The sequence below is a fragment of the Manis pentadactyla genome, chromosome 8, assembly GCF_030020395.1.
Source record: "Manis pentadactyla isolate mManPen7 chromosome 8, mManPen7.hap1, whole genome shotgun sequence".
Classification (NCBI taxonomy): Eukaryota; Metazoa; Chordata; class Mammalia; order Pholidota; family Manidae; genus Manis; species Manis pentadactyla.
This window is the reverse complement of record NC_080026.1, coordinates 89,432,831-89,455,710: the sequence shown is the minus strand read 5'-3', so window position 1 is coordinate 89,455,710 and position 22,880 is coordinate 89,432,831. Positions and strand designations below refer to the sequence as shown.

Below are 22,880 nucleotides of genomic sequence, written 5' to 3'. Positions count from 1 at the left end.
TTCAGACTTTAATTACTTTATTGGTTTTGCTGAATTCTTTTATTTTTTAAGTCTTTGCCAGGTATCTTTTTATTTTGACTTCTCGCTTCAGTCAACTTTCTTTTCATTTTATTTAGTCTTTCCATCACTTCTTCCTTAGAATTTATGTGTTAGAGTATTTCACCGAGACCACAGAGTAGATGTACTTTAAATTTACTTTTGTCTTCAGGATAATTTCCCTTGCATCTTTTGGACATTGTCCTCCTCTTTTATGTTACATAATCTTTTAATTTTTGGTATTTTTCTATTTACCATTTTTGAAAGACAAGGGATTTATTTAGTCCTGGTGTCTGTCGTAAGTGAAATATGTATATCCCCTTTGAGCTCCATCACTACCAACTTTGGAACTGCAGAATTTCCCTCTCAGATCTTAAAGTGGAGGGCAAGTATCTCAACAAATTTCTGGGCAACAGGTAGTATGTATCCATTGAGAAAACTATTCTCCTATTACTATTATTTGGTCCTCTACTTGGAAGTAATTTTTTAAAAATTTTTGTATCATTAATATACAATTTACTTGGAAGTAAATTTAATCTAAATAATTTGAAGCAAGTTAGATTCACTTTCTAAAAGAGATGCATAAAACCTAATTTCTAGAATACTCTGCTTCTGGTGTTTTTCTTGTGTCTGTCCCTGCTATTAGGACTCTCATATCCCAGGGCATAATATGTCATTCTTTCCTTGTCCCCTTTTACCCATGTTGTAAGTCTGGAAAGTAAAGTCTTCCAATGGTGTGTAGTTATAAATGTATTGCTAGGAGGTGGCCAGGAAACATGTATTTAAATACCATCGAAGAAAACAGCTCCTGTGCAGTGAGAGGTGAGAGCTGGATTTTTGGTTGGCTGTGTCAGCACCAAGTCTCTGACAGGATGTCTGCATACATGGATGTGAAGGTCTGGTTCTGTAGCTGCTTTAAATTTAGGTACAAGGGAGTTCTAGCTCCCCTTCTCCTCAATGTGTTCCATTCATGAAATAGACAAGGTAGAATGGCCAATGAGCAAATAAAAATATAAGAAACACAGTTAGATTTGAATTTTAGGTAAATAATTTTCTGTTAGTATAAGTATGCCTCAAATATTGCATAGGACTTACTTATGCCAGGATATTATTCATTGTTTATCTGAAAATCAAAGTTAACTAGGCATTCTGTATTTTATTTAGCAACCATAAGGTAAGAGAAAATTTCCCTTAGTGTTTGCAAATTATTAATGAGGTTTTACCTTCTTGGTCTCAGATATTGGTGTAACAGGGTCTCTCTCTGATTTGACAAAGATTGCCCTTCCCAGATTTTCTTCACTTGCAGGCTGTTCAAAGCTGGGAGGACTGGAGGCAATTTGTAAAAATCTGGAAGACTTCAGGGAGGAAAAGAATGAAGACCTGTACTCCTTTTTACAGTGTATTTATTATTAAAAATTTTTTATGCATTGAACTAGTCCTAAGAAAGGACCTAGTAAGCAAAAGCATCAAAGACCTTAAGCTAGAACCCTTGTCATGGCGTCCGTTACCTCCCAGGAGAGGCCGTTTGGGCATATGCATGACTGGAAGCGGAAAGCCGTCCTGGCCCAGCCACTCTGCTCCATAAACTAAAAGCTGTGGGTGTGGATGCCATGCCATACTTCTGAGGGAGCAAGCTGCTTATCTCTTGAAGAATTGCTGTGGCCACTGTTGGTATCTGCAGGAACAAAGGCAAGAGCACAGCAGAGGAAGAGATCACTTTGGACCTGGGGAGTTTTCATCAGTAAACTGTGGGCCAGGAGCAGAATACCAGCAGCCTTCGGGGGCACCCTCTTTTACTATCGGATTCTCTGGCTTTCTCTCTGAGGTATGTGGCTCAGGAGTCTCCTTGAGTTCTTAAACAATTTGAGGGACAAGTAGACACTGGACTCCCTGCCAATGCGGTACTTGGGAAGTGGTTTTAATTTGAAAAGTAAGTTGTTGGGGCCTCATTTTTATACAAAACTATTTAAGTAGATCCTACTATTAGCACATATACACATACATTTTACATGTATGACTTTATAACATGTATTGTTTTCTAATTCTTAAGTTGTGTAAAAGTTTCCTTTTTTCTCTTTCCAACCTGTCATGACCTGTGGTGATTGTATATATTTTCCCGTGGTCTTATGCTTTGTAGTTTTGAATATATAGTTCAGAACAATAAAGAATTTTTAATGACAGAATATCAAGTTTTGTGATTCTTTATGATTCCTGCATCTTTTTCTTCTTTGTCAGTTTATGTCCATTAATATTTTTGATGACCCAGCTCAAAATTTCACCTATAATAAGTAGGTCATCCTTGGGTGATTATTTTTAACTTTGTTTCCTTGTTTAACTTGGTGACTTAGCCCTTAGTTCATATCATATAATCTTGCATTTATGATATGCTAATTTAAAATATATTGGTGTTGGTCCTTGTGATTGAATTATTCTAGGGAGAAATATATGAGAATGTATTTATGAACTTAGGATAGGAAATAATTTCTTAAATAGAACCCCAAAAACATAAGCAATAAAATAAAAGACTTAAGAGTCAATGTATGTTTCTACCTGTCCTTGTACTTTCGTTGTTGTCATGGGGAGAACATGTTTCTGGTAGCCGACTTGTCTGAGAAGGATGAGAAACATGTAGAACAGATCTGGATTCCAAAACTACAGCTTAGAGAAAGCCCAGCCGGGCCCACCCTGGATTAGCCAACCCCCAGCCAACCTGAAAATGTGCAAATGAGAATGAAATGTCTTATGCTACTGAGTTTGAGGGTGGTTTGTTATGTAGCATTACTCTGGAAATAGCCAACCCATAGACCATTCAACAAAATGATTTAGTATAAGATTTTACAAAGAACTCCTAAAAAATTAATAAGGAAAGGAACAATCCAACAGGAAAATGGGTCAATGATAAGTGAAAAAGTAATTCACAGAGGAGAAAAATTGGAATGACAAATAAATGAGTGAAAAGATGTTTAACTTGTTTCACTAGTTACCAGGTAAATACAGATTGAAATGATGATAGGATACCTTATCATACTATTAGGCTGGAGAAAAATCAATGTCTGGCAGCTACCTAGTATCTGTAAAGGTGTGAAGAAAACAGAATTTTCATGTACAGATAGTAAAATGTTTAAGGATACAAAGACATACAAGCAGGGAAAGGGTATTTTCAAGGACTTTTATTGACAAAGATTATATTTAAATAATAGAATTATTGGAAATCAGGGAGAAAAAACAGGCAACCTAGGAGTAAAGAGGGTAAAAGTACACTTAAGCAATTCACAGAAGGGATACATGGATGGCTGGTTAATCAACCTAAAACAGATCACCAATTACATTGGTAATCAGGATGCAAATTAAAATGACAGTGAGATCCACTTTGTACCTCCTCTGTTGGCAGAAGTTGAAATGTCGTGCAATATCTTGTGCTGGTGAGGAGATGGGGACATGTGAATGCACATGCTCTGCTGGTGGTATTGTTTTAGAGACCAATTTGATATTTGTTGAAGTTGAATACTTACAAACCTAGAAATTCTACTACTGAATTAGTTTGCTAATGCTGACATAACAAAAATACTACAGACTGGGTGGTTTAAATAACAGAAATTTATTTTCTCATAATATGAAGACTAGAAGTTGTAGATTAAGGTGTGGGCAGGTTTGGTTTCTCCTGAGGCCCTTCCCTTTGGCCTGCAGATGGCTGTTTTCTTGCTGTGTCCTCTTCTATAAGGGCCGACTTCTATAACCAATCATATTGGATTGGGGCCGACAGTATGGCCTTATTTAAACTTGATCACATCTTTAAGGCCTTATTTCCAAATGCAGGTATATTTTGAGGTATATAGGCTTAGAATTACAGACACAAGAATTTTGGAGAGGACACAAGTTGGCCTATAACAGTATGTATTAGAAGGACTCTTGCATAGGTACACAAGGAGATATGGATGAAATGTTTATCATAGCATTGTTTCCCATAGCAAACAGTTGGATACTATCTAAATGTTCTTGAATAGGGATATGGACAGATAAAATACATCTTATAGAATGCCACAAATGGAAAATAACAAAACAGTTGCATCAATCAGGAACTTATTTTTCTCAAATAACAAGAAATACATAGGTAAGACATCAAGGATCCAAACTTTCTGTAGTTCTGCTCCTTATTCTTTCCTCCTCTTTGTAGTAGGTCTGCTTTATGTCCAGAGGCTCATAGCACAGATAGCAGAAGAAAAGAGCAAGGGCCATGCAACATTGTCTAGCTTTCTTTTTATAGGGAAAGAAAAGGCATTGCCAGAAATCCACTCAGCAGGTGTCTGCTGACATCTCATTGGCCAGAATTCTGTCACATGCCACCCTGAGTTGCAAAGAAGGCTGGGAAGTCAAATTCCTGCTTGCATGGAGTGTGCTGTGTTTACCACCTGTGATGTTTACCACATCTGTGTAGTTCATGAGTAATTCCTGAAAGTGTAATGTTATGAGAAAAGAGAGCAGAAGGAGTGGAAAGAGATGGGAAGTACAATAATTGTAAAGGTGTGTGCATGTGCATGTGTGTATACATATATATATGTAAGGAAAAATTATGGAAAGTTAATTGGAAAAGGAATCCATTAACTACTGCAGAGTGGATGCCTATAGGAAGGGAAGAGGGGAATGGAATTGAGGCTGGGAGATATGACACCAGGCTTTTTACAGGCTGGTTCCATCAGTTGAAATTTAACTGAGGAGCATGATTGATTGTGTCAATCTAATTATGTGTACTCAAGACCCAGAAGAAAGAGTGTGGATGGCTTTGGGTTTGTGTGTGTGGGTTGCTCAGACTGTTGAGCAGAATTATTATTTACAGTTGAAGAAATATGATTCATTATGTTTATGACTGAGTTTAATTATTTTACCTCACTCTGCGACGAGCTTCATTCTTTTCAGTATAATTGAAGGCCTGATATGAGTGATGTTATAGTTTAAGTTTAGTGACTACAGTAGTTTTCTTTAGATGACTTAGGGGTATTATGTGTTTTGCAAAATTGATTGTTTTTGTACATGTATTTCTTTCCTATAATGCAAATATTAGTAGACTTGACTTTTAGAGAGCCAATGAGGGACATGAGTAAAATAAACATAGCTACTTGGTAGTGAGATCCATCATTCTCTAGTTTTATTATTATCTTTGGAAACAGAGTGGGAGAAAGGATTTCCTTCCTCTCTCTCTAATATAGTCTCAGAGAGTGACTGGCTCTCTGCTCTGGAATGAAGCAGTTTGGCACAATTCCATAAATCTTATGTGGGAACAAGACACCAGAGGTTTCTATTTTTTACTTACTGTCATTCTTTTGCTTTTAGTTCAGTATTCTGTTCTTTAACCATCCCATATCCAATCCTCTAAATAAACACACAAGATTTATTAATATGTGTTAGTGTGTCTTTCATTTTCTCTTTTGAGTACTTATTACAACATTGGAAGCCACCCATAAGCTCTTCCATTTTAGGACCATGTTTCCTTGTTACCTAATTATAAATTATTATCATGGATGGGGTAGATGACTTCCCTTGGTGAAATGGGTTCAATTTGCTAAATAAAAGAGTATGAACATAATGACTCTTCATACATTTTTAAATCAAATGTTTGCTGTCTCTCACAGGGACCTTCTAAAATTCAATGGCATTTTGCCTTGGAAAAGTAGAATTCCATAAAGAGTGAAGGAGCTTTTCACAAAATAACAATAATTGATATGAATTATTTACCACTGTAATTAGCAGTCCATTAGATTCTATGCACATGTTTTTAAGTCAAAAAATTTTTATTTAAAGAATTTCATATGTTGTGATTCCTTCCGCTGCCAATTGCCTTAGCTCCTCCAAAGTTTGAGTCATGATCTTCAAGATAGTTCTTCTAAAATCAACTTTTGTTCAATCCACAGTTGTCGTTATCAGTCAGTCCAATATTCTTGTAGCTGAGCTTCTTTGCTCTCCACTTGAGTATGGACATACTTTAAAAACTCCCCTCTTGTAATCTCTGAGATCCAGTTTCTTTAAGCAGTTTACTTGGGGACCACAATTATGGTTAGAGAAGATGAATCTGCCTGTTTCTCAATTTCAGACACACTCTAATCATGAGTTAGTTTCAAATCATATTCACTCTTAAACTGTCATACCCTAGGAATAGTACAGATCACTGGGATATGCAAATACCTAAGATTAAAAAAAATTTTTTTTCATTAGGTCTTTCATGGGTTTAACAGACCTGTCTTGTGGTTCTTTCCCACAGATCTATTCTATAGGTATTTTTATAAGTAATAGTTCTTCAGAGCAACTTTACAGGTTTCATTTCACACCATGAGGAAAACAGGGTAAGTGAGAGTCAACATGGACAAGGCCAAGCAGAGTGAAGTAGAGCTTGAATTTGAACTCAGTTTTTTTGTGTTTCTGCCTATTCTTTAATGACTTTCATTCTCTTCCTATCCATTAAGGGGTGCTTATTTTGCAAAGTATCCTTGACTGCCTGATATCCCCTCTACTCTCAACCTTAGGTGAGTTCATTTAGTCTAATGGCTTGGGGGGTAACCTGGATGAGCTCGGGGATTCTGCATTTCCAGCTGCCCAAAGGACATAGCCCCTTTGCACAAGCCACTCACATCTCAAACTCATTATACTTATGTCAGAGTCAGAGCTTGCTCTAGACTTGCTTATTGGTGTGAATATTATCTGTTATGAGCCCACTGCAGTACTTTAGGGAGTTAAAAAGATGTTTTTAAAATGAAATGAGATATATAAAAATATTGAAAATTCAAATAGAGCATAAAATGTATGCATTTTGCTAAAAGTGAGAAGAATTATTTTAAATTTAAGTAGTTATCTATTTACTAGTCAATCTCCCTGTGTGGTAAATAGTAGAATTTCTAGAATCTTCCGCCTAACCATAGCCATTTACATATCAATAGGTGTTTACAGCTGCAGCCTCCTGCAGCCTCGAGGGCAAGGGGTGGAGAGAGGACAGCTGTGCTCTCCTCCCCTCCATTCCTGGTGCGTAATTGGTCTGGCGCCTGCCAATCTCCAGGGATCCGACTGTGGATTTCCTCCCAGAAGAGGCAGGCAGGGAAGTGAGCTGGCTCTGTGCCCGCAGGGGACGCGGAGAACCAAGCAGGCGTGGCTAGTGGGGATGGGGAGAAAGGAGAGAGTGTGAGCCTTGGCTGGCGGAGGTGGATGGGGCCGGCCTAGCTTGCCGTTTCATAGGAAATTCGCCCCTGGCTGGGAACGCCCTTCCCTCTGGAGCTACACTCCACCCCAAAAGCATTATTGTTAAAAAAAAAATTTTTAAGCCACAAATAGAATTGAGAGTAGCAGAGTCTTCAGACGTGGATTCTTAAGGCACTTGGGGAAAACAAAAATTGTTGAATGTGATGAACTTCAGGAGAGCTTGTAACAGGAACCAAACTCAGTTGGACAGTAGAGTGGAATTAAGGGGTTAGATGAAAACAGAAAAATATTAGTTATTTGTATATTCTAAAATTTGTGGATGATTGGTGACTATGATAAACAAATGACTTGCAAAACTGAATTTGAAGTGTTCTGCTGTATGCATATCTTGTAAGTTAATTTGAGAAGTAATTGTATCTCCTTGTATTAGAGGGAATATATCAAATTAGAAAATAAAGATAAAAAATTTCATGAAAAAATCAATAACAGTTGAGATGTTATGCTTTATTTCTAAATATGAAATATAATATTTACATGTTTGCCATTAGTTGTTGTATGAGGAAAGAAACTGCCACATTCAAGTATTAAAAATGATTTTATTGAGTGAGGAATCCCAAACTTGCTTTCACTGTCAGAAATAGAATTCTCTTTTAAAGGAAAAGAAGCTATAATTTCCAAGTTTGAATCACAATTGAGGAAGAGAATGATAATTTTTTTCTTTTTGAAAAATTTTAATACTTTAGCCATAAAGAATATGTCATTAGATTTTTTTTGGCCATATTTACTTAGTAAACTTTGTGATAATAGCTTCAGGGAAGCATAGAAAATTTTTATCTTCAGTCAAGATAAATTTTTGGTCGTTAATGATTTTAGTAAATTAGATAGTAATATCTTAATTTTTAGAGTAAATCAGGCAAATCAATGTTCATACTTTTCCAAACTGAAGTGGTGTTATATATTGTAAAATATAGAATTGTAGCTTGTATGAGGACTTTGTTAGTAATAACATTGCATACTTATGAGAAATACAATAGGAATCATATCTTCTAAAATTAGCCTGTAGCTCCTAATATGTAATGAACAAAGAGCAAATACTAGACAGGGCACTTAGAAAATAGAACAGAGTTTCGGAATGCCATATTTAGTTTTGAAGGCAAATTATTTTGTATTATAGTGGAGTTCTATTTTCTATGGAGTTTGTTTTGGATTTTCCAATGGGACTTGGAATCTTTATGTACGGTTTTTGTTTGTCTGTTCTTTTGTCTCAGAAAAACCTAGGGTTGTGGAAAGTCATTCTGAAGGTTGAATCCAGTTCTACCACTTCTTAGCCTTCTAGTGCTTTTCTCTTATTACTATGAGGGTACATCTGATTGAGCTGATAAAGGAAGAAGTAATAGTAGACTTTGTCATAGATGAGTAATAAACACTATAACATGAGCTCTGTAAGTCAAATTTATATGGGCAAGGTAATACAGGATATTCCTAAACACATTTAATAAGGAAAGCGGAGACGGTGAATCCCAGTTCTTAAGTTCATTGGATGCAATACTATCTGCTTTCGGTATCAGATTACACCCTCTGCTGGCTAAATGAGGGATTGCGTTTGAAAAGTTTTGTTTTTTTTTGTAATAGGGGTTATTGCTGTATAAAAGGATTGAGCAGTTTAGAGTATTGCGAGATAATATAGGAAAAATTAGAAATGGGAAGAGTGAAGCCAATAAGTCATTTAAATAAATATTTGCTGAAGTAAAACAAATATGGAAATACCCACAAATGAAATTTCCTTATTTTCTGATCTATTTTTTAACCATGGAAGTAGGCCATAGAGAAGGAACACAGCAGGGGGCAAAATACGTGGATCTCCTGCCCCCATCTCTGAGAACAACTATGGATTAATCTGAGGTATTTAAATTACTTTCATCAATTAACTTGCTATTGTAACATAGATTGGTAAATATCCAGGGGTGAATTAAGAACTGCTTTTCTCCAGATACCCTAAATTAATTTTTGTTAAAAATAATTGGAATAGTCTTAAATAATTTAAAAGTTTGATAAGTTCTGGGAAGTATCATATAGCATGCCTATTTTAAGTTTTTTCTTTCTACTTTTTAAATTATTAAAGCCCCTTTGGAATGTACAATGCTTTAGGCACACAGTGCACATGAAAGTTATGTTTAAAAGCTTATACTTGACAATGTGTTATTATTATATTGCAAATTCGAAAAATATGATTTCAAATCTGACTGTATTGTTTGATGTTGCCCTTCATTGGCATGTTGCTTTAAGAACACCCATCCCCCTTCCTGCTTGAGCCACTGTGTCCTGTCAGTCATCCTGAAATACACTAGGGTGCTTGTCAGGCTGTTTGCTTACAGATGCATCATAAGCCAAATTGTGAGCCATAATAGTGGGACTGAATTTCTAAACACAAGAAATTGCTTAGACAATTGTTTTAGTATCTGTATATGGGCAATACTCTGTCCTGCAGTAGGTGAGTGAAGTGTCAAACTTTTTAAGATCAAACTTTGCTGTAAGGCAAATCCTAATAATTATAGATTATCTGTTGCTTGGTTAGATAACTTTGGGGGAAATGAAAGGACATTATTTCTATAAAATGACATGAATAGAAACTACTATGCTGTGCATTTATTATTTTTATAACTAATTTTTCTTTAATAACACTAAACTCTAAACGACTTTATGAAACCTCTAATTTTATAAATGTCTACTTTTCCGAGTAGATAAGCAGGCATTTCCGATTTGGATAAAAATGTGGTTCTCTACATTTTTTCATTCACAACAACTCAGGCTGACTCGGTTGAGCAGAGGCTCGATTCTGCTATTTGGAGTGTTTATTAGTCGTTTTAAAAATAGCACTAAAGCAAATTCTCATGTGCCAATGCCCAAGCTAAAGTAGTCTTACACCACAGCATTTAAAAATTCCTTCTGTGTAACTGAGCTATTACTATTTGAGTAACTATATGCAAGGAACTAGAAGCTTTACATTCTTTAGACATAAAAGTTGTGCTGCAAGCGGTTTCTTTATTTGTGCAAACAATTTATTTCTATTTTGGGTCTCTAAACTTAAATTGTGCAAGGGTGCTTTTCCTGTTTTTTTAAAATGTGTGTGTGTGTGGGGGGCAGCTTTAGATATCTTTAAACAGAATTGACAAAAACAAAACAGGAGGAACTCATGGATTTCGATACCTCTATGTTTAATACTGTACAGAATAATTAAGAGGCATCAAGGAGTTGGTTTTAAGGCTTTATTTAGGGTAAATAAGAAGATTGTTTTTGCAAATACATGAGATGATTATTTATTCCTTGCCTTCTTCTAGAATGAATTTAAAGTGACTTACAAGGCTAAGTGAAATTTAAGACAGGATAAATTAAAAATGGAATGAAAAAAAAGAAAAACAAAGATGAGGATGTAAAACAGAACCAGGAATAAGGCAAAAAATGCAGCAGTTTTGACATTTGGTTTGTGACACTGGTGTATTATGGATTAATGGGAGAGAAAAAAAGGTTACAGATATGGGGGAATTTTAAGCAAACTCTCTCTCTCCCTTACCAAAAGTGTGGTCCAGAGTGGGGAAGTATGTTGGACAGTGAATATAAAATACAGTTTAAGATGTCACTTGTGTTTTGATAGAACGAAAGTGGAGAGCTGCTGCCCTTTTAACCCACACTCTTGTGTGGGCATAAGTGTGGCTCCAAGTTTTCTAGGAGTAGAAAGGAATTTGTTCTGTTACTCAACTCACAAGAAAGGTTAAAGAGGCTTAGCTCTTTGGAAACAACAAGAAGTAAGGTCAAATATCTACATATTAGACAGACGTGATCAAGCGAATGCTTAAACTTAGCAATTTTGTATGAATCTATGAATATAGTTTAAGCATTTTTAAAAATAGACTGTTGTAAGTGAGATTAGCTACTTCCCTTCCTTTCACTCTTTTAGTGATACATTTAATTTGAATTTCAACTTATGTTAGGGCAAAAATAACTGGATCAATCTAACTGGGAAAATAATTCTTGGGTAGGAGGAAGGAATTCAGAGGCAGGACTTCTTAATGTATTCTAGATCTTCAAATACTCAAAATACAACTGTGTTGAGGATTCTGGGTTCTGTGCTGCACACTAAGCTAAACTGAGCTTGTGTATGTGCATAAGCTTAGAAACTCACTGCTTTCACCCAATTGTACTGCAAAAGGATAAAAGTGTAGAAGTTTCAATTTTGCTAAGGATCTTCAGTGATATTTTTAGATATTCAATTAGCATGATGAGACAGAGAAAATTTGGATCCTTTTTTCTGTTGTTAAAAATAAGATCAATATAATGATTAATTTTTAAAAAGCAATGAGAAAACCAAAAAAATACTCAAAGCCTGTGTTTTGGTAGTTATGTACTATAAGCACACATGCAGGTTTACTTAGTTTTTTCCAGAAAAAATTATGAATTGTATAGATAGCCCTTCAGATGCATGGAATGACATTGAGGATAACCTGGAAAACAGGTGTGAAACTTGTGGTTCAAATATTATTAAGTTATATAGGGTCTAGGCACCAAATAAATGGAATGATGTGCCAGAGGGGTCAAGGATGCTTAAGAAAGCTAATAAACTTTTGAAAGCATTCATTCAGAGACCCTAGTGAGACATATAGTTAAAAAGCCTATTAGAGCCAATGCATATCAGTAGAAATTTATAATTATTTAGTAAATAAAATAATATAGAAATGTTTTCTATGTCGCTGAGATAAGAGATGAACAAAAAAGATTTTTTTAAAGTCAAATTATTGAGGAAAAATTTCAGACACAGAAAATTCAGTCCTTAAATTTACAGTTTGATGAGTTCTGACAATTGTATACAGACATATAACCACCACCATAATAAAATAGAACATTTCCACCCATCTAGTTTCCTTTGTTCCTCTGTAGTCAATCCACTCCCTTAACCCTCAGCCACTGGCAACTATTGATCTGTTTTCTGTCCCCATTTTTTGCTCTTTCAAGTATGTCATATAAGTGGAATTATACAGTGTGTGCTTACTTTTGTCTGACTCTTTCACTTAGCATAATGCTTTTCGGAGATGTTCATGTTGTTGCCAGGATCAGTAGTTTATTTTTTTCTTGCAAAATACATGACAGTATGATTGTATCACAAATTGTTCATCTGTTCACCTGTGGATGGAAAGTTGTTTTCAGTTCCTGACCGTTATGAGTATGACCGCCATGAACATTTACATACAGGTCTCGACATGGATATATGCTCCTTTCTGTTGGGTAAATATCTAAGGAGTGGAACTCCTGGATCATAGAGTTGGATATATGAGAAGAGACTATTAGAGCCAATGCATATCAGTATGATATGAGAAACTTTATGAGAAACTGTCAAGTAACTGTTTTCTAAAATGCCTGTACCAGTTTTAGTAGTTTTCACTAGTAATGTGTGAGATTTCCAGTTGCTTCTCATCTTTGCTAGCTCTAGTATTGGCAGTCTTTTTAATTTTAGCATTTCTAATAGGTGTACAGGAGTATATATTGTGGCTTTAATTTGCATTTCTCTAGTGATTAATGATGTTGAATATTTTTCATGTGCTTATTTGCCATCTGTATATCTTCTTTGTGAAGTGTCTTCAAATTTTTTGTCAATTTAAAAAATTGAGTCGTTTTTCTTTAAATTATTAATTTCTAAAGATTCTTCCTATTTTCCTGATACAAGTCATTTATTATAGGTGGGTTTTAGAAATACTTTATTCCAGTCTGTGAAGAATCATTTTCTTCATACTTTCAAAGAGCAAAAGGTTTAAATCTTGTTGAAGCCTAGTTTATCAATTTTTTATTTTTTATGGATCATCCTTTGGTGTTACATCTAGGAAACCTTTGCCCAACCCAAGGGTACAAAGATTTTTTATATGTTTTCTTCAATAAGCTTAGTAGCTTTAGATCTTACCTTTAGCTGTATGATCATTTCAAGTAAACTTATATATTATGTAAGGAAAGGGTATCAAGGTTCTTGTTTGTCAATTATTTCAGCATCATTTGTTTTCTGCCTTTCAAAGATACCAGACCTTAGGAGAATTCATAGGTATTTGAGCTGTCTTGTAATATTATGGGGTAGAACCAACCCATGGGTCTACTGGACTCGTAGCAACAAAAGCTACTGTCACTTGCAAGGTGTAAATGAAGGGCTGTTATTTCTCCCCTGGTTGCTTAGACTTGATGCCTTGTAGCTTAAGGTTGTTTTTGTTGTGGGTGATTCAATGAAAGCTTCTCTGAGGCCTCAGTGTTCATTTTACATTTCAGTTGGACTAATTTAGTTCTTTGGCTTCTTAAATAGTGTGTAGTGTATTTTAATTTAATTTTGTTTGGGTCTTCTCATACAGAATTGACAAGGCTCATAATTTTGGGGAGGCGGGACTCAATTTGGTCATTTTTCAAAGAATGTTACCTAAGGTTTAATAAGAGAACTTTAAATGCTTAAAGCTTAAATTGCAACATGATAACGATACTTACTTTTTATTATAAAATGTAACATTATCTTGTTTTGTTGAAACCCAGAGTTCTTGGAAGCTAAGGAAATAAAAAGTGGGTGAGGATCCTAACAGGTAGTGCATTTGACAGTTCCAGCCCTAGCCCTGAGCATTCCTGTTATGTACCAATCTGAAGTTGATTTCAAAGGGCTCAAGATCTTTTATGAGCCTGTTGTGCATTAGACATTTTTAAAAGAGTATTTAGACATGTTGTATTTCTAATTAAAGCACATGTAGGAAATATGCCTTAGATTTTGAAGCCAAGAGATCCAATAAAAGAAGCACTAGAGGGAAGCTTTATTTTAAATTCTTTTGCTCTTGGAACAGAGAGGGAAAGCATTCTTGAATAATAATTTCAAGCTCTATAGATGACAGAGATAACGTTTATCCTAAATGTAGACAAGTAGATTGTGCTGTCCAACTGAAAAAGGGGATAATTACATCAACTAATATTTATTGAGCCCTTGCTAGTGTGAGAGATATTGGGTAAGTTATGGCTTTTATATGGCTTTTCTTATTTAACCTTCAAGATCAAGAGGGTACTCGTATTATTCTCATTTTAAAGACGAGGAGACTGATATTTAGGGAGGAGATTGATATTTAGTGAGGTCCACTAACTTGTCTACAGTCATTAGTGAGTGGTGAACAGAACCTAGATGCATGCCCAAGCAGTTCAACTTCAAAGTCAATGCTCTTTATTACTAAGATCCAGGAGTAATGAGATCTAGGGGATTTAAGCATTCTTTAGCAGACAGTTGGGGTAGCAGGATGTCCACTCTGGCTGTTGCATATTGCCCTGCAGAGGGGCTGAGTGGGGCTGAAATCTAGCCCAGGTTTGCTGGGCAAAATTTGAGCCTTTCAGCTAACACCTGCAGGGTTGTGTTTATCTAGAGGGTGGCACCTTTTTCTGATTTGTCCAGAAGGCAAATCTTGATTCTGTGATCCACCTCTGAGGCCCACCTCCTGTGTCTCCCTCACTTGCCCAGCCCTTTGCCTCTGACTGGCCTCTTCCCAGGCTGCTTGCTCCTTTGGTTGTCTCATTCCGCCTCACTCTGTCCACCTGTATGCTGACACGCTGACATTTATATGTTGATCCCAGATTTCTCTCCCAAGCTTTGATCAATTTCCTACTTGACATCTTTGCTTGGATGTCTAATATGCATCTCAAATTTATCACATCCCAAACCACACTCTTCATCCTCTTGTGCTTCCTGCAGCAGCCGCCCCTACCACAGTAGCAGCTCCATCCTTCCAGGTGATTCAGACCAAAAACACTGAAAGTTGTCTTGAAATCTCTTTATCCTATGCCCAGTCTGTCAGAAATTCCTATTTGCTCTACTGTTGGAATATATCTACAGTCTGACCACTTCTGTCCACCTCTGCTGCCACCATCCAAAGCTAAGCCATTTTTCCTCCTCTTGTCTGCATTACTGCAGGAGCCTCCCAGTGGTGTCCCTGCTTCTGCCCTTCTCCCCCATAATTATTTTATTCACCAGCGTGATCCTTGCAAAATGTAAACCAGATCATGTTTCTCTAGTGTTCAAACTCCTGTAGTATTTCCCATGGGACTCAGCATGATGCAGAGCCCCCGGTCCCCCATTACCTTTCTGATCTCTCTTTGTAGCTCATTCTACCCCACTTATACTGGCCTACCTGCTTGTTCTTCAAACATGCCAACATCTGCTGTGTTAAGGTTTTTGCTCTGTTATCTCTGTCTGGAATGCTCTGCTTTCAGGTATCTGTTTGGCTAATTTCCTCGCCATTTCAAGTCTTTATTCAAATGTCCCCTTCTCGATGAGGCTAATCTTGATTTTACTTACTACTCCAATCTGCTCCCAATGTCTCTATCACCTAATCCTGCTTACTCTGTTCTAGTTTTCTTTTTTTCTTCATTGCACATGCCATTTTCTAATATACTAACAATTTTCCTTTTTGAATGATTTTTGTTTATGGTCTCCCCCTCCTCATGACTGGCACAAAGTAGAAACTTAATAAATATAATTGAATGAATGAATAAGTGAATGATGGTCTATAGTCTAGGGTGCCTCTGATCTATACCATACTGCTCTTATAGCCAACCGTAAGGCTAGGTAGAAGAGCTTACACATATTATTGATCTGTAGATGGGACATGCAGTTAACACTGCATGAGGTAGGGGAAAAAGTCATCAATTGTTCCAATTTTTAAGAGATTTCCTGAAATTCTCAAAATGTCATCATCTATGTTACTGTAACAGTTTTTTAACCTGAAGAGGAAAAATTCTTGATAAATAATAAGCTTCTGTAACACTCTTATCACTTCTCTTTTCCTTTCTTTTCCCCTTCATCCAAAAACTCTGTTATTATTTTTTCCTTGAATTTATGGGTTTCCATGCAAGAGTGTATATTCACTATATGTATATTTCTCTACCCCTTTTATTAAAGTTACTTTGTAAACATTCAACATTTTTGAGAAAATAAATATGTTAAATACTCAAAAAAAACACAACAAAAACAATCAACTGATGAACTAAATAGTACAATTCTATTTAGAGAATTATAAAGGGGAAATGTTTTTAGCAAGTGCCAATCCCCATCACCATCACAAATGTTAGTTTTATCTAATACTCTGTACTTCCAAAATATAGAAGAAAGGTGAGTAACTGTGTGTCTTAGAAGTTGAGGAAATAATGAAAGAAGCAGATGTGACTGATAAGGAAGAACTTAGTGATGTGGAGTACTAGGAAGTTTGTGTAGGGCTTTCTTCAACATTTGTAGTGAGCAGAGTGAGGGTCAAAATGGACGTGTGCATATTGTATACCTATAACTTGTAAAAGTTACAAATCAAGCTAACAAGCTGCTAAAGTAGGTTCTATCCTCCTGTCTTTCCACCTTGAGAAATATACCTTCAAAATGACCTGAAAGGCAAGATTTAGATTTAGAACTCTCGGATATTTTGAAGTTTCTGGGTAGAATGAGGTGGTGGAGAGAGCTTGCCCTTGCCCCTGATATGTGGTCTGTCCCTTTTTCTTTGCACTTCTGGATCTGTCTTGCATTTCAGAGTTCTTGGGCACATGAAAGTGTACAGCCCAGCCTGCATTCTCATCAGCAAATAGCTGTCTCTTGGCTGCCTCTCAGGTATAAGGATAGCCGTGTTGAGTCATTCACTGATGGAAGAATGGATTCCAGGAAGAGACTGGCATAGACATTAGAAGAAGGCTTGGGCTGTTTGAGCAGAGAGTGCAGTACTGGATACCCTGAGAGTGTTAGGAAGGGTTGGTGTGGGCTCTGGGAGGGCACATCACCTTGGTCCCGTGGACTCTTGCAAAGCATGAGGATTGGGGGGGAGCAGTTCTTGTCTCCCAAATCTCCCACTGATTTGGGAGAAAGTGACTATTTTATTGTAGAGGTGACAATCTATAACAATGAGACATTGTTAGACACAGTTACACATGTATCTAGACTTTGAGAGAAGCAAAGTTAAAAAATTTCAAATCATACAGTATGATTTTTAAGGGGCTATATATGATATAAGAGGAATGTGGTGAATTAAAAATGAAGAAGGAAGGTACACAGTCAGCAGGATCTGAGCTTTCTTACTTTTTCTCTCACCAGAATCTAGGATAGTGGCTGATGTGTTTAAGTGCTCCATAAATAATCATCCAACAATAACAGCAACGGCCCCAAGCCCCAGTGTATCTGTGTAGGGAGCACAAGTTTGAAAAGAATATGGATCAAAGATGGGAAGAGGGACACATTACTTAAGGAAATTAAAGAGAATGGCCAAAACTATGAAAAATAATGTTGGGAAGGCTGAAGCATTTTTCATTTGCTTGGATTGGAAGAAATGCTAAAGGAAAGAAAAAGGGACTTCCAAAGTTACAGTCTGAGGGAAAGAGAAATAAAAAGAATAAAGAAAGAATAGCTCCTCTGTGTAAGCCAGCTGTTATGAGATTAACAGATGGCAGATAACACACATAAACTATGATGTCAAATTGGCAAAGGTGGAACAAGCATTGATAAGGGAATTGAATTAAGTAGAAAAAGCAGGTATGTTACAATTTGTAGTACCGTAAAACTACATTCCCTAAAGTCTGTTTTCCTGTATGTGATGATGTAGAAAGATGTAAAATTAATTGCAGACTTTTCAGACAATTTTGGATGGTCTGCCATTTTTAAAATAGGCAAATTAATTTGCTTTTGTGAAAATTGGGATTTTAATCTATTCTCTCTGTCTCCAAACTGGTACCTTTCCCACTTTATAAAGCTCTCTCTATTTGTCAGAAGTTAAAAAGTAGCAGATTTCAACTCAATGTAAAGAAGAAAAGTAATCATGGCATATCTAATCATATAGTGAGCATCTCATCGTTTCTATTCATCCAAGCCCAGAATGTTGTTGAAATGAAGAATGTTGTAGGAGGTATTCTTGAGTTGTTTGGGAAGTACTCTCTAACCCTTACGATTTTATGGGTTATAAAATGCAAATGCCTTGGAATATAATACCCATAACCTAGTAGGATTTTTGTTTTGGATTCACATTGCGGTATTGCTGCAGGAGGTTGGTAACAGTTTGTCAGACTTTGACCTTGCTTTGACTTCATTGCAGAATTCTGCAGTTTTCTGCCTATTATTGCCCTGATCTCCAGTCAATCAGGATTACTGAATAAGACAGATTCAAAAGATCCAAAAGCTTTTTTATAAAGAATAGCATTTATTCAAAGAATAATGATTATGTGTAGCTAAGTTTCTTCAAGGACTTGTTGGTTTATTATTTTACAATTTTTGCCATGTAAAAATGAGCTTTGAAACAACTTTCTTAATGTTTACTAAAAACAAGATCACAGATAGAGAAGATTCTTTGGCTATATTAGGGTTTTCTTTATCTTTTTGTTGAAAATACTCTCCTAGCAGGATTCCATATGATGTGGATAATTTTTACTCACTTTAATCTTTTATTTTCCTTGCATCCAGTATATCGGTGCTCAGTGTAGCTTTGAAATCCATCGTGAATTCTGCAGTGAAAGGACATGTTTTTAAAGGCTGTGAAAGAAAGTTCTCTTAGATCTTATTCTAGTTCACAACAGTGTCCTCTCCTTTTTGTCCCTGAGTTGAAAGAACAAAGCCATGTCAGCAATCTTGATTTATGTAGGGTAGTACCTGTCGTGAGAGGGGTAATAAGTAAACCCTTTCATGAGCACTCATTTAATTTGATAGAACCCTATGGTCATGGAGACTGAAGGACATATTTTATTGCATAGATTGGCCCTGGGCTATGCTGAAAGGTTGCCATGGGAATAGCCTATCTGTCAACTTAGCTTTGCCTGTGTTAAAAGGAATCAAAGGGGTAAGTGGAATGATTGGAAAAAATAAAAGCCAAAACCAAAACCAAACTAAACCAAACCATTTCTGTCCTAGAAATGCATTCGAGAAAAAACATTTGGCAACAATGTTTGGAGCCTTTCTTGAAGCACGTATCCTACATTCACATGAGAGCTGAGAAAAGAGATCATGTTTGTTCTTTTAGAAAGGAAATAGAACCAGAGAAAAGGAGAGAGAAGAAAGTTAGTAAAGGGCTAAATCATAGGGCTTTGTGACTTTCCATATTTTTGTATCAGGATAATAACAATAACATACTTTCATTTGAAAAGAAATTAAAAGAATACCTTCTCAATATAATTTGAATAATTTTTTTCAAGGCAAAAATGTCTTTTAAAAGGTAAAGGGATTACAGGCAGTTTGTGTTAAGTACTTGCGGTAGAGTTTAAGCATAGACTGAGAACAGAAAGCACATGTCAGTCTGAAAAGGGGGTAAGGACACCCCGAGCAGGCCATTTGGGTCTTGGTCACTAAGAACTACCTACAAATGTGCTACATTTCAGAAAGTGTACTCTATCTCTGCAATCAGTAATGCTAGGGGGTTTTATATAAAACTCTCAATATGTACAGTAGGTTTTTGTAGATGAATAAATAATGTTTTATAGCTACTTGAAAATATGGCTAGAGTAACCATAGGACAGTCTTTTTCTCCCACTTCAAATTGCTTATTATAATTTCCTAAATTGACATAAATTGTCTTTTTCTCCCACTTCAAATTGCTTATTATAATTTCCTAAGTTGACTAAAAAATGTTTTGATGCTTACACAAAGTGATTAGTATGTATTAGTGTTTTGAATAGTATAATCAGCTTTACTATATGTAATTGTAAGAGTATGTAATTGTAGTTAAAAATTATTTAATTTTTAAGCTTTAAAAATTATTAGATTTGTCATTGTCTCATTTGAGACTTTTAGCATGATTATCTGTTTTTAACATCAAATTTGGCTGAAGACACATGAAAGAATTATTATGAGTGTATTTGATTATAAGCATATTTGAAATTCCCTATTTTAATTATGTACAGATTTCTGTGTTAAGTCACTGGGGATAGTCTCTTGGCAGATTCTTAGTATGCTAAAGAATATTTCAAGTATGCATTTTTACAGTAACAGAACTGTGGAATGTAGTCATGTGTCTCTGGTATAATATCTGAAGAGCAGTAAGGCTTCTAGACTTTGTTAAAAACAAATTGTATTATTAATCTAAAAATTAGAGTACATTAAGATAAAAGCCAATGAAGATGACTTTTTAGTTACAGGATGATTTTGTGTGTCTCTCTCGGCATGTGTATCAGGTGTATTGCGTGGAAAGGTCTTAGTGAGGCACTGATCTTTTCACTTACCCATACATACAGAGAGTCATGACTACCTTTGAATATACAGAGTAACACATTATGGACCCAGAGGAAAGAGCTAGTAGAGTGGAAGATTTTTAAGAGCAAAGAGATACTCATTTTATGGAATTAGGCTGGTGGAAGTTGAAAACATCTAGGAGGAGAATGGGGGTAGACTCTCAGAAGAAGGAGCTGGGAACATGGGCCCTATCCCGAGATTCTGATATCTGTTAGGCATTGGAGACAGGAGTATGGGAAAAAGAACAATCCTTTCTCCTAGAGTCACTGAGATTGAGAGGAACATTGAAGGGATTGAGTCTGGACAAGAGAGACACCATAAAAATGTGTGCTTATTCATTAATTCATTTATTTATATATCTATCATCCATTCATAGAACCAATCAGCCAGTTAAAAAGAAAACAATTATCTGCACTTTTATATAAAAAATAAATAGAGAAACTAAAAGTACAATAGCCACCTCTTGATCTGTAGGGGAAATGTTCCAAGACCCCCGGTGGATGTCTGAAACCATGACTATTACCAAACCCTATATACATATATTATGTTTTTTCCTATACATACATACTAGTGATAAAATTTAATTTATTAATTAGGCCAGTAAGAGATTAACAGCAATAAGTAAATAGAACAATGTAACAATATACTATAATAAAAGTCATGTGAATGTCATCTCTCTCAAAACATCTTACTGTAGTGTATTTACCCTTCTTATTATGCTGTGAGATGATAAAATGCCTGTATGATGAGATGAAGTGAAGTGAATGACATAGGCGCTATGACTTAGCATTAGGCAACTACTGACCTTCTGACAATATGTCAGAGGAAGGATCATCTGTTTCTGGCCTGTGGTTGATTACATGTAACTGGTACTGTGGAAAACAAAACTGCAAATAAGGGGGGACCACGCAATACCTTCTAATTCCTTTTTGTTTTAATTTCCATGGTTGTCCTAGGGAATATCAGGATATTTTCTAGGGACAGAGTCTGTTCTCTTAGCCTGAAAATTTAAGAACCTATAGAAGAAAATGTGAGACAACTAAATGGGGAAGTTTTTGCATTATTATTAACACCTTTCTGTGAACTATAAATTCATTTTTTTAAGAGGCCAAGTTATATATAGGAGAGATGTTTTTCTTACTGTTTATCTCTGTGAACCTTCAGTTAATACTTGCTGGTTGATTACTGACTATGAACAAGTTCATACAAATTTGTGGGCTTAGTGATCTGGGTAATAGTTTTCATAGCCAATGTGTTAATTTGAATGCTATGATATGCCACATATGATCATTTGGAATATGAATATTCTTATGAAAAATCTCACTGAGTTGATTTTTTAAGACTAATGTTAATGCCTTAATGAAAGGCTTGTAATTTTTTTTTACTTTGTTCTGCCCAAATATTAATATGTTCTCAGAAGCTGCTTCTCTCTTTTTCTAGTAACTATGTCGATTTGTATTTCTTTTCTATACAGAAAAGTAAGTTGCTCCCAACTTTCTTCTCTAATCAAAAACCTCAAATAAACAATTCCCCAAACAAGTAGAGACTTATCACATGCCTTCCAAAGCCCCACCTGGCTCCTCACCTGAGTCATCATTAATAAGAATAGGCAAAGTATGGGCTCTGGTTGCCTCAGTGCTGTGACTTCCTGGAAGTCAAGGGACTTGCATGCTGTAAGATGTCCTACCAAGTCAGCCATTCTTTTTCACTTACTACTGACTGCTCATCAAATGCAAACATGCTGGGCTGGGTTATTATTTTAGTCATGAACATACTACCATAGATTAATGTGTTAGAGGACCTGAGCCCAGACAGCATGACCTCAGAGAGCAGTTGGAGAATATCTTGTACTCTGTTGATGGACTTGGTGCCCTGGCCCTCTTAGGGATGCAGCTAATATCAGGAAGACATGCTGAATATAAGCCTCACTTACTGATTCTCATCAGTACTTTCCTCTAGAATGTATTTTCTTTATTAAGAAGTGTCTTTTTGTTTTTCTGCACAGGCAGCATGTCAGCTGACACTCCAATCACACTGAATATCGATCCTCAGGATCTACAGATCCAAACCTTCACTGTAGAGAAGCTACTGGAGCCTCTCATAATCCAGGTATTAATATGGAAATTACATGTGTAGTAACTGAAGAACTAACAGGAAAAATAGATAATGAACCAAGGAAAGATTTGATTTTTATAGAACAAATATGTCACCTAAAATTGTCCTTAAAGTACTGTTAAAATGTAAAAAAGCATGTATTTAGTAATTGTAATAAAATTCTGTAAGTTCTTCCCCAGATTCTTTTAAAAGCAACAGCAGTAATGATAGTATATGCAGTTTCAAAGTGCTTTTTTGTAAATTATCTTGTTTGATAGCCATGAAAACTGAGTGAGGCAGGCAGCATGATTAAAACCATTCTTATTATATAGAT

The 22,880-nt window shown here is 35.9% G+C and overlaps 1 protein-coding gene across 4 annotated transcripts in view; it reads left to right on the top strand.

Annotated features, from left to right (window-relative positions):
- Positions 1-22,880, top strand: part of CTNNA3 (catenin alpha 3) — a 1,667,940-nt gene that overhangs the window by 47,443 nt on the left and 1,597,617 nt on the right. For 3 of the 4 annotated variants that reach the window (XM_057505911.1, XM_057505908.1, XM_057505909.1), the window contains exon 2: positions 22,458-22,561. In XM_057505911.1, the coding sequence (XP_057361894.1) occupies positions 22,458-22,561 (104 nt within the window). Of the gene's footprint in view, positions 1-9,605; positions 9,710-22,457; positions 22,562-22,880 lie in introns of those variants that run through there. The other variant, XM_057505910.1, reaches the window with a different exon arrangement.